The 12469-nt window shown below is 39.5% G+C and overlaps 1 protein-coding gene and 1 long non-coding RNA gene across 6 annotated transcripts in view; one reads left to right on the top strand and one right to left on the bottom strand.

Moving 5' to 3' along the window:
• Positions 1–720: 720 nt before the first annotated feature.
• On the bottom strand, positions 721–5901 carry LOC108395974 (uncharacterized). Of its 4 annotated transcripts, none has more exons than XR_005063172.2 (5): positions 5459–5901; positions 3574–3683; positions 3015–3154; positions 1011–1104; positions 721–917 (listed from the first exon to the last, which is right to left on the bottom strand). It is a non-coding gene; the product is annotated as an uncharacterized lncRNA (long non-coding RNA). The 4 variants fall into 4 exon arrangements; XR_012129177.1 differs by having other exon boundaries at positions 3015–3141; XR_001852813.3 differs by having other exon boundaries at positions 3015–3133.
• A 15-nt stretch (positions 5902–5916) lies between these two features.
• RNF145 (ring finger protein 145) overlaps positions 5917–12469 on the top strand; it is a 49756-nt gene continuing 43203 nt past the window's right edge. Inside the window, exons 1-3 of one of the 2 annotated variants that reach the window (XM_037025125.2) lie at positions 6083–6291; positions 7862–7911; positions 11625–11828. In XM_037025125.2, coding sequence (XP_036881020.1) covers positions 11645–11828 — 184 coding nt within the window. In that variant the 5' untranslated portion in view covers positions 6083–6291; positions 7862–7911; positions 11625–11644. Of the gene's footprint in view, positions 6292–7861; positions 7912–11624; positions 11829–12469 lie in introns of both variants that reach the window. The other variant, XM_037025123.2, reaches the window with a different exon arrangement.

The raw sequence follows: 12469 nt of genomic DNA, 5'->3' as shown, positions 1-12469 counted from the left end.
TTGTGTGTGGAATCTAAAAAACAAAACAAAAAAGCAAAACAGATATAGACTCATAGACACAGAGAAGAGACTGGTGGTTGCCATGAGAAAGGGGGCAGAGGGTAGATGACATAGGTAAAGGGACTAAAGAGGCACAAAATTCCAATTACAATATAACTTAGTCACAGGGATGAAAGTACAACATAGGGAATTATAGTCAATAATATTGTAATATCTTTGTATGTTGACAGATGGTAACTGTACTTTTCAAGGTGAGCATTTAATAACATAGATAACTGTCAATCACTACCTTGCACACCTGAAAACAATTAATACTGTACATCAACTACAACAAAAAAGTAAAGAAAAACCAAACTATAGTATTTAGAGATTCAAACTTAGTGGTCAAACAATGGAAAGCAAGTGACTATATTAGAGTTGGAGAAATGGTTAGCTTTGTGGTTAGTGAGACAGTTGTGAATGGAAAAGAGTAAGAGTGGGACTTCTGGAATATTAGCTTCTATTTCTAGACACTTGAATGGTTAATTTTTAATTAAACAACATTTGATTGTTAAGTTGCACAATTGTGTCTCTATGTAATTATCATCGCCATTATTGTTTTTTTTAGTTACTTCCTTATCTTCATAACAGTGTATTACACTGAATAGCAAATTTAAAGAATTGAATGCCTTGGGACTCTTTCAATTGCAAATAACAGAAAACACAACCCAAAGTGGCTTAAGCAAGAAAGGTAATTTATTGGCTAATATAATTAAATAATAGGAGTGGAGATGCTGGCTTCCAGTGAGGTTTTGATCAGGACTCATACACTGTGGCCAGGTCCTGGAATCTTTTTATGTCCAGGGTCCTTTTACTTGCTTTGGCAAATTTTCAGGCTGGCTCTTCCCTTTTGAATTCAGGATGGCTTCCTATAATCCCTGAAATTATAGGATTCCTTTTTTAGTTCTACCAGGAAAGAGAAACTTTGCTTTCCCAATAATTCAGTCGAAAGCTCTGGTATTGAATCTTACCCTGACTGGCTTGACTTGTCAGTTCTTCCCTGGAGTAATCACTACAGGAGACAGAATAAACGGATTGATCCATCCAGGGTCAATGCCCAAGAAACTACACGGCAGGAATGTTATTGGGGAGACAACAAATGTCTATGACAATCAACATCCATTCTATTTAGTTGAATATCATCATGTTTAAAAAATAACACACAGTTTTGCTTTACTGCCTATCTCAGGCTTAATCACACACAGTCAACACACCGGAAGTAGCTGGGTAGCATACAGGTATACCAGTTGACTTTAAATGTGAAACCAACAGCACATTTTTTTCCCCTGCTGATATATTAGAGATTCAAAACAGTCACAGGCATTTGGACTGATTAAAAGCAAAGGTGGCTTGTAGGACATAACAACTAAGACAATGAATAAAATTTGATTGACTTTTGGTTAGAAAAAAGGTTTCTATAAAAGATATTTCAGGGAGAGCTGCAAAAATATGAATACTGGCTGGACAGTAAGAAATTTAGGGAATTGTTAAATCATTTTCTTAGGTTTGTTAATAGCATTTGTTAATACTGGACAGAGCTCCTATTTTTAGAAGAGGCAGGTTAGAGAATCTAGGGGTGCAGTGTGTTGATGTCTGTAACTTATTCTCAAAGAGCTTAACAAAAGACCCACACACATAGAAAGCAAACATTCAAAACTTCAACAGTTGTTGAATCTGAATGGTGAATATATGTGATGATTGTAATATCCTTTTAATTACTCTGTATGTTTGAATCTTTTCAAAATAAAAAGTTGGGGAAATTAAAAATGTTTTGGGGGAAAACTGGAAGATCCAAAGCAAACAAAAAGCTGAGTTGTTTCTATGTTTTCTCCTCCCATAGTCTCAGGTATTAGTTCCACAGAATATAGAAAAAGATAAATTTATTTCTGTATTAAAACAATATAAGTTCCAGTGCTTTTTCCATTTATCCATGAACAATGTTTATTCAGCACCAGTTTTCTGTATGCATCTCTTACTGTTAACAAGGATTTATAATTTTATCTCTGACTTCATTATAAAATAAATGTGGCCAACCAAATACCAAAGACAAAAGGGACTAATAACATTTATCAAGGGCTTACAATGTACCAGAAATAGTGTCATACATCATTTCATTTATTTTTCACTATAAACCTGTGAAGAAGATACTATCATTATCCCTGCTTTATAGATGACAAATGGAGGTGTTTGTAAATTATGTACACTCGGCACAGGGTCCCTCTAACAAATAGGGAGCATCTGAATCTAAGAGTAAATCTCTCCTCATACACTGATGGGAATGGAAAATGGAAAACAGTCTGAGTTGTTACCATATGACTCAGTAATTCAATTCTACTACTAAGTATATACCCAAGACAAATGAAAACATGTGTCTGCACAAAAGCTTGTAATCGAATGTTCCCAGAAGCACTGCTTACAAGAGTCCCAAAGTGGAAACAACTCAAATGTGCATCAATTGATGAATGAATAAACAAAATGAGGTATATCCATACAATGGAATTTCTTTTTGGCAAGAAGAGAAGGATTTGTGGTTGCTAAGTCTGGGGAGAAGGGCAAGTAATGGTTAATGGATACAGGTTTTTTGGGGAAGAGAGGTGGTAATGAAAATGTTCTAAAATTGTGGTGATGGTTGCACAACTCTGTGAATATATTAAAAACCACTCAATTTTATACTTTAAAAGATGTGTATTATATGGCATGTGAATTATATCTTAACTATATCTCAAAAAGGGTGAATTCCTCTTTACTGAACCATGTTGCCTAGGAAAACTAGGAGTTTCCTCTTGAGAGTTGATTTTCAATATCAAACCATGGGGGTAGCCAGATTGAATGAGGTTTTATATATCATTTAGACCCCTCTATTCAAGAAAGTTAACAATTTTTGAACTCAATAGAGAAAACCTCAAAGTGCCCAGAAAATATTAGGAACCAATAATGTAAGTGAATAAATGAATACATGAAAATTCTCCATTCACCCATATTTCCAATGTTGGTTATCCAGGTTCTTTGGATTTTGGTCTCATGTGAAATCTGTTGCATCATATCTTATTTCTGGATCTAGAAGACAGTGCATAATGAACCGGCCATCAATTATCTGCAGATCTGCAACAAAAGACTATTTTGATGGGATTATTAGCAATAGTAAATTCTTTAAGGAATTCAGAGACTAGACTTTTAGAATGATTAGAACTGAAACAAATATGCACTCTTCCAAACTTTATGCTGAATTCTCCAATGTTGGATACATTTACTGAACAGGAAGATAACCTTTAGAATCCTGAATGGCCTGCCATTCTGCAGTCATAAACATCCCAGTTCTTTCCTTCTGGCACCTGAAGCTAATTCCTTTTATGACCAAGCGGGGCATTTAGGCATTTCCTTAAGCTTTGTTCCAGGTACTTATGATTTTGCTTCTGACATTTTCTGATTTGGGTGGGTTTGGGTGCTTCTAGAAGGCTTTTACTCTACACTGTGCTTGCTTTGCATTTGAGCAATCTTCCTGTACCTTTTTTTTTTTAAGTTTGATTTGCTTACCTGAGTCTGGCAATGTGGAGCTTTCCCAAAACTGGATTAGCAGCAACATAATAGCAGTAACGCTTTCATTATCAGGGTAGTTTTCTTTACTTGTTTTGAACACGCAGTGGCTATAAAATTCAAAGGTGAAAAAGACGTGACCTTTTCCTGCTTTCACTTACAGTGAGGTTTATAGGGTTTTGAAGACATTTTATCCCCCCTTTTAAAAAGGAATGGTGGCTCTAAGCCTTCCAAAAGAGCCTCCAGTCTCAGATGATGGCAGAAAACATGGTCTTGGTTTCTATGGGTGACTCAGTGTGCTTGATTTCCTTTTTTTCTCATTCAAAAGAATTTTCTTTGAAGGCAGGAAAGCTGAACAAAATGACCCTGGGATCAAAGGATGCAACTTCAATTATAGGAATGCTCTCCTCCTCTCATGGGCTTGCCATTTCTCTTTACTCCTTCACAGAGACTAATGAAGCCCTGGGCCTAGAAGCCTACTCCTCCATTTAAACAAACCACACAAATCTGGTAAGAACACTTAAAGGAGTATTTTCAAGATTCTGCAATTCACCTAGAAAAATAAATAAATCCAATTAGAATTTAGGGTTATATATTTTTTTGACTTCTTGTAATCTGATGCTGGCCTTATGTTTTCTTGACTGAGTTAGTAGCAGAGTTGTTAAAATGGAGGAAAGCAAGGGATAAGGCCTTGCTATGGAAGGCAGTTATTTAGTCTAGTGTTTAGTCATGTGGTCTCTATAATTTCTTACTTACCATGCTATATAAAGAGATTCATAAAACTGCCTCTCAGGAATGCAGCAGGCTTGATTATTCTGAAGTAGTGTAAGGCACAGGATGAAAGGCGGCTACAGAGAGTTTGAACACAATTCCCAGAAATTTTTAAAACTTGAAATCAATAGGGTTATCAAACTAGTGGAAGGGAAGTTACTCTGTATTTGATTGATGGATGCTTCCAGGAATTGCATTTTCTTAATGCAGTTTGCTTTTTACAGTTTTAGCAGGATACAAAGGTTGTTCAGAATTTGGGGTTTACCATTGAAAGTACAGAGGACAGAGACTTTAATTTCCAAGGGAAGGCCCTGAATTTAGTAATCTAGACAGAAGTATGTTAATTTCTCTTGTAATATGCATAAATTGAGGCTTAGCAATTAAAGGATGATCCCTTATAGTTGCAACATTTTACCCTACTGTGTGTGTATCTTCTGTGTATAAAGATACTGCCAACATCAAAGACCAGAATTGTTTCTAGGAGCAACTGGCTCTCCACTAACCAAGGACAAAGCAAGAAACACTGTAAGGTTTTTCCTTTGTGGAGTGGGGCAGTGCTGGGTGAAGGGATTTGTGGAGGGTGGTGGTGAGGAGGGGCAGCAGAAACAGTAAGGAGTCCTGCCAAAGCTCAGAATACTAGCAACATTCTGGAGGCGTCTGTGCACACAGAGTGCTTCAGGCGCTGTTTGTGGGGAAGTGGGCAACAGTTCCTGCCTTTAAAGTGTGTTGACTTATAAATTAAGGTAGGAATGCTGGTCCGTGCAACTGACTGGGACAAAATAAATGGGTTTCCTCGACATTGGGAAAGGGGTGTGTACACTAATCTGTTTTGAACTTTGGACCAAAAGACAAGACGAACAAATACCAATTAATTTTTTTTAATTAAAGTATAGTTGATAGACAGTCTTGTAGTGGTTTCAAGTGCACTACACAGTAGTTCAACAGTTACCCATATTATTAAGTCCTCACAATACCACTTAGTTTTAAACTACGGTAAAGTTCTTTGAACAAATCCTTTAAATCAAGGGATCAGGATTTTTAAAGATTCTCAGTGAACAGTTCCAGTTCATTTATTCAGGCAGTCACTCAGTTATTCAACAGATTTAATGAGTACCTGTTCTGTGCCAGGCACTGTTGAGCCATCGCAGACGTGGTCCTTAACGCTTGGAGTTGAATCAAGACCAGTCTGCTGGGGAGTTAAAAAATTCTGGCATCATGCTACTGCGGTTGCACGAGGTGAGGATCAGCCCCTTCAATTCTCCACGTGGTCCGGCAGGTGGGTGTGGGTGTGAGTGCGTGCAGCTCGTGGTGTTTGAGGAGTGTGAGAGCTCACGTGTGTCAGGATGGTGCGTGTCACAGGGAGCGTGCAGCTGTAAGCGTGGTACGCGTCTCCATAGCAGCTCGAGCCCGGCTGTGGGGCGGCGGGGGGCGTGCCTACCGCCCACTTACCGGAGGCGGCGCGGGAACCACCCTGCCGGCGCGACTCTGAGTGAGCGCGGGAGTTCGCGCGCGTGCGCGCGCGAAGCGGGCAGTTGGGTGGGGAGTGTGAGGGAAAGGGGAGGGGCATGTCGCGCTGGCGGCGCCAGGCGCAGGCGCAGGCGCAGAGCGCTGGAGCCTGGTCGCCGCCGCTGCAGAGCGCTGGGGGCGAGAGGAGCGAGCGCGAGAGGCTATGGCTGCCGCCGGCTGCTGAGGGGCTCGGCCTGCGAGCGCCTGCCGCCGCGGACGATGGTGACCGCACGGGTCGGGCCGCTGCCGCCGCCGCTGCCGCCACCTGCCAGGACGCAGCAACCAAGGCCCGGCGCGGAGGAGCGGCCGCTGTGAGCCGCACCATCCCGGCCCCCGCCGCCGCCGCCCGAGGAGAACGGGGAGGCGGGCGAGAAAGCCGGGGAGTTGCGGAGCCCGCCTGCCGGCGGCGCTGCTCCGCAGGAAGTGAGGCCGCAGCCCGAGGTGACCGAACCGTCCGTCCCGGCCGGCCGCTTCCCTCCCCCGCGCCCCCTGTCCACCTCCCACAGCCTCCCCTCCCCCATCCCGTCGCCCGCTGCTGCTGCTCTCCTCTCGCCTCCCTCCTTTCCTCCTGGCCGCGCCGTCACCAGCCCCTCCCGCGGACCTCCTCGCTCCCCAGGGCTCCCTCCCACTCAGCCCGTCTTCCCGGCGCCCCGCGCAGAGACCCTTCCTCCAGACCTCGGGCCTAGGTCCTCTGCCGCCTCCTCCCCACCCTCCCAGAGATATTCTTAGCGCCCCCGGCATTCCTAAGATGCCCTTGCTCGGAGTTCCCCCCATCGCCTTCCAGCACCCCATTTCGGGGCTTTTTCTATGCCGCTCCCTGAGCTGCTCCTTTTCGCCAGTTCTCATTTCCAACTTTTCCTCTTCTGCGTCTTTGTTCACTTTGCCTCCAAGCTTCCCTCCCTCTTCGCATTGGCCTTACCCTTTGGTCTACGCAGCCCCAACCTCAGGTTCCCCCGTTTTCATGCGGTTTGAGCTTGTTTGGGGCTGCAGAAAGGCCTGCTAAGCCACTCTTCGAATGGGGATCTATTTGCTCTGCAGCCGGTCTGTCAGACCTTTTCTTTTTTACATTAAGAGCGCCCCTCATCCCTTCCTTTTGTCCCCACCGCTTCTTTTGCTTGCCACCCCTCCTGCATCCCCCCTTAGTTCTGCTTTTCCCACCCGGGAACCCCGACACCCTTGTTCCCCCTTCGGGGATGAGCCCCTTTTCTGTTAGGAGATGGTGAACTTGGCCCCACGTCTTTCCTCGGAAGCTTTTTGGTGTTTCGGGCGGGGAAGCCAGCACCCTTGGCTAGACAGGAGGGGAGCGCCCTGGCACGGGCCTCACTCCTGGCAGAGTTCTTGAGAACGTAATCCCCTGTCCCCGCGGCGACCGGGCCTCCGCTGCCTGCTGCTGCTGCTTTGCGTGCTTTGCAGCGAGCTCGGTTGGGGTTACTATAGTTCAAAAGCTTCTGAGATAAGCAAGCGTGGGGTTGGGGGAGGAGGTGCGGGGAGCGAGGTAAGGAGCTTTGCAGTGAGGAGGCATCAAAGATTAATGGTTGGCTTCTCATTGGAGCCTGCATTAAACAGGAAACTAGTTTGAAAGGAGAGGAGAGGACTGTGTGTCTTTTTGTTTTTAAAAACGGAGTGTGCAGTTATACTTAATCTCGAATCATGCCCAGAGTATGAGCTGTCGGTGGTGCAGTCGTGACCCAAGCTGAGAGAGCCTAGTGGCAGAGAGAGCATTTTTTTATTTACTCTGTCAGGCTCCTTAACCTGAAAGTGGCCCTTGTATTGATAGTGGGCTCCATGTCTTTGCCGCTTTGGAAATGACGAGAAACCACAGAATTGCTAGTAGTTTATGCAGAAATCAGGTACATACGAAGTTAGCTAGCAACGAGTGGGAGTGGGGAGCACCAGCTATATTTAAAACGTGCCAATGCTTATGTAAGAAGTGCGTTCTCTCGATTATCTCAGTTTTTGGCTGAGTTTACTTAGGATTTTAGACTTTAACTTTGCCCTCTAACATTTTAAGGGCTTAACATCCTAACATATGGACAGCCAGAAAATCTGTTTTAGCTGACGGTACGTTTTTATTTTTGTTTTTAACTGGATTGGACAAAGAGGAGATGAATGATGAATGATAGCTTTTGTGTTTTTATTTTGACCGGGGAAAATGGTGTAGAAACTTTCAGCGTCAAATTATCCAGGAATTTACTGAGTAATTTTAAATTGGGTCATACAGCATCCTTATTTTTGCTTTGGGTTTTTAAACAGGAGTTTAGGAGATGTGAATATTCTTTTTTTGGTAAGATCACATTTTTCATTTCTAATTTAACATAATTCTTCAGCAGATCAGCTGTGACTTTAAAAACCTAGATTTTCCATATTGTTCAGGATTAATTGTTAGATTTCATATTCAAACCCCAAATGCAGTGTTTTCAGGAAAGTAAAAGGTCCCATGTGTTTCCTAACCCACAAATATGAATGGGGAACTGTGTAGCATTATACTTGTACAGGACATTACTTTGTTTTTAAGTAGTGATTGCTTATTCTGAGCCTGGAAGAGTCACTTAATGAAATTGTGTGGTCCTGTTTTTCGGTTAGCATTTATTGAGCCTTTTTCCGTTATTGGAAAGAAAAAAATTTTTTTAAGGTATTTTACTGTGTGGAGCATCTTTAAATTTGATTCACATTTAGTTTATGTTACTTGCTGAGACATTGTGTTGGATGGAGTATTACTTTCCCAGTTCTTTTCACATTTAAGGAGGAAGTTTAAAAATCGTGCATGGAAGGTAAAAACGTATGTAACTGAACAGGGTAGGAAGTAGCTTATGTATTTGGCTTTAGGAGTGTCAAACTTACATATCCTTTGCCTTCAGATTGCTTGATTATATGAAGATTATTTGATGTTTTGGTTTTCAGAGAATTTTTGAGCTCTCTGACTTCAAAAGTCCTCAATAGAGCTGACTGGCAATAAATACAGGAAAAGGTAAATTAGGCTTGAACCTAGCATTGTAGAGGTATAATTTCTTTATCCCAGGAGAGAAGATTACATTTTTATTTCATACTTCAAGTATTGTGAGTTGCAGGTGTGAGATTTAAGGTATCTACAACTAGGATAAATACTTCAATATTTGTTTAGGTGTTGGTTTAGTGTGTGGTGCTAGAGTGTGGTGTAAGGTGATTGTCATCACTCCATCATGTGGCACTTCTACTTTAGAAAGGTTCAAATTTAGGGGCATCTTTTTTTTTTCCTCTTTCCTTAGACCTCCCTTGTGGGTAGAATTAGATTTGTCTTCCATGTATTAAATTTGTTTGCTCCCTGTTCCTATATGTGGCCAGCTTGCCAATCAATGACTTGCTAAAATTCACATACAGAAAAAAATGAAACTTTTAGTAAGCAATTGATTTGTTATTAAAATGGGCGTATTTCATTCCATCCAAGGCCCTTCTTAATTCAGACAGTTGAGTCTTGAGTTTACTATACAGTAGAGTTTGGGTATCTGTCTTGAATATTCTTCTATATTAATAGCTTTAAGGATCCAAGCTTTTTTTTTAATTCTATTTGTGAGGCGGGAGTAGTGGTAATTAGAGGGAACATATTCCATTCTGCTAATGGCCTTCTTTTGTAATAGAGATGCTTCCTCTGTAAGAATTAGGGAGAATTATTTCCCCTAGTAGTTCAGCTCTTAATTTCTAATGCAGGATTGTTTGCTTGTTCAGTTTAATTTTTTTTTCTTTACCCCGTAACAGCTACAATAAATGGTGAAAATGGGTATGTCTAAAAATAATCAAAAATAGAGGACAGCTTCAGTCAATTTAAATAAATATGGACAACAATTATTCACTGAGTAACAGTCTCTTTTTTTTTTTAACTTTAAAAGCAGTAATGATATATATTGATTCTAGGACATGGAAAAATAGTTATTTTGCCTTACAGTATAAAGCGTGTCAGTAATACTGTTGTATCAGTACATGGTGATTTTCACGTGACTGTTTTGTGAGAAAAATCTATCCAAATTTGTGTACTTTGAAATAAACTCCCAAGAATGCTCTGAGTTACCAGTTTGACCACCAGAGTAAGTAGTTATTTCCTGTATATTTCCTTAAGTCATCGAGATGGCATAAGCACATTATATTTTTTTACCAAAAATTTATTAAGTGTAGTCCCCTCTGCCCTCCCACTAATTCATGGACATTCTAAAATGTTTGGCAAGCAGAAAAAGGTAGAAAGAAGCAAGTAAAAATCACGCCAGCCCCACTGTTGAATGGATGTTAGTGTGAATATTTTGGTGGATTTCTTCCTAGGGTTTTTTTTTAATCCTTAATGATATCATGATCTTTGAGAAATTACACTTGAGTGGTGTAATTGGAATAAATGTTGATAAGAAATTTTATTTTTCAATGCTTTTTTACCCTTTAAGACACAGCTGTTTGGTTTTGGTTCTCATTATTTTTACTTATGTAGGAAAGTGATTAAAGTGGTCTTGTTCATTTAAAGTAATCAGAATTACAGTATTTTTAAATGTTTATTTTATATTGATAGGATATATATACCATTTGGGTAATGGGAATGATACATAATCAGTCATCTATCAGTAAAGTCAGTTTTTCAGTGATAGAAAAACTTAATTAACAATGCCAAGTTGAACTGCCTTTTTTTTTTTTAAACTATCTGTGCTGGAAAGTTATGAAAATTAGAGGGTAAGATGGAAATACTGACAAATATTTAATCATAACATAGCAATCTGCCACTATAATTTTCTTCAGAAATAAATGTTTTCGTTTGTGCTGTAATGTCTGAAATTACTGCTGAAGCTAGATATGTGTTTAGCCTTCTCAGCAGAATTCTTACAAGGATATTGTCAGAGCCAACATTTCCAGAATTATCTTTGCTCTTAAAATTGTCCTTTACCTACTTATGTTTACCTTATTCTCTTACATTTCTTGGGTTAATTTGCAGCTCTATCTGCAAATTATTGGTTAATAAAGCAATATTGCACTGAATTGACCTTTTAAATAGTAGTTTGTCTAGGAGATCCTTTATTTTCTTCCTTCCTTTTTTTTTCCTTCTCATTCTGCTACTACTACTACTCATCAACAGCCAAGCAAAGACAGGGACTACAGACTTAGAGCTCCTGATTTCTGTGTGCCAATTTGTGTATCGGGAAGAATTTGATGAATATTATTTTCCTACTTTGAAGGCAGATTATGGGAATTTCAGACTGAGAGTTCTACTTCAATGATGCAGGGAAACAGTTTTGCAAATAATATCTTCTTTATCGGTATCATGAGTTCTCTGGGTTGTATATAATATGAAAATTCAGTAATTCAATTTTGATTGTAAGTAATAGGGAAAAGGATAGCCTATGAGATGCTTCAAACTAATAACTATTTAAAATTTTGTCCTCTTTTAAGAGCTACATAAATCTCAAATAATTTTACGAGAGTGAATTTTTCTTTTCAAGTTAATTGAACAAAAGCTACAGTATTTTTATAAGGTGTTTAGTTGCTAAGTGCCTAGATTTGGAGTTAAGAGCTTTTTAAAAATAAATTTTGCAGCCTGAACATTTAATCAGAATCTTGAGATTGGTCAGACCTGAAAAAGTCAACGTGAAAACACAGTACACAGTTTATTTCATGAATACCTAGAAATAGTAGATGTGGCTAAGGAGCTTTATACATTGTGACATAGTTTTTGTATAGTATGTGACAATCCATTAGATTCATAAAATGATGTCTAAATGTTATTTGAGATAACTAATTTTTATGTATCACTGTTTCTTAAATTTTAGGTCTTCTCCAAGAACAAAACATGGCTGCAAAGGAGAAACTGGAGGCAGTGTTAAATGTGGCCCTGAGGGTGCCAAGCATCATGCTGTTGGATGTCCTGTACAGATGGGATGTCAGCTCCTTCTTCCAGCAGATCCAAAGAAGTAGCCTCAGTAACAACCCTCTTTTCCAGTATAAGTATTTGGCTCTTAATATGCATTATGTAGGTAAGTATGTGTATCACCCTTTCTAATCTTTTAGTAAGCATACTGGTTTTTTATGTCTCTTTATATTTTTGAATTTGGGTTAAAATGTGGTCCAGTTACTTTGAGATGGTAGTCATAGTTATTGATGAGAGTTTATGAATCTTGTTTATTTTTTTTGTTTTATTTTTATTTGTTTATTTGTTTTTCCACTGCATATAAATTATTAGGGCTAGAAGAAAACAGACAGTGTTGAATTTATTTACTGGCCAAAACTAGAAGGCGAAGGAAAACATTTTTAGTTTTTACTGTGATAAAATGTAATAATGAGAAATGCCTTTCTAGAAATTTGGCCTGTTCTAATTTGTCATTTTGGGTTTTGATAGTAATTCAGAGAGTAAGCTTTTTAAAATGAGATATTCTTTATTGTTCCAAAACAATGCCAGTTAAAGATAAAGCATTTATTTCAGTTAAATGAAATGTAGGAAATGATATAATTATTTTAAAAACTTAATTCCAAATGATATAATTATTTTAAAAAATTATACTCCTTGAAATATAATTGATATGATTTGGAGTTAGTGGTAGAAGTAACGTTGATGGGTTAAAGAAGTTAAAAGAAATAAATGTAGGAAACAGATAAAATTCATCTAGAATAAAAGTCA

This window comes from Manis javanica, chromosome 1 (genome assembly GCF_040802235.1).
Source record: "Manis javanica isolate MJ-LG chromosome 1, MJ_LKY, whole genome shotgun sequence".
Classification (NCBI taxonomy): Eukaryota; Metazoa; Chordata; class Mammalia; order Pholidota; family Manidae; genus Manis; species Manis javanica.
Note: the sequence above shows the minus strand (reverse complement) of the source record. Positions and strands in the feature narration are given on the sequence as shown.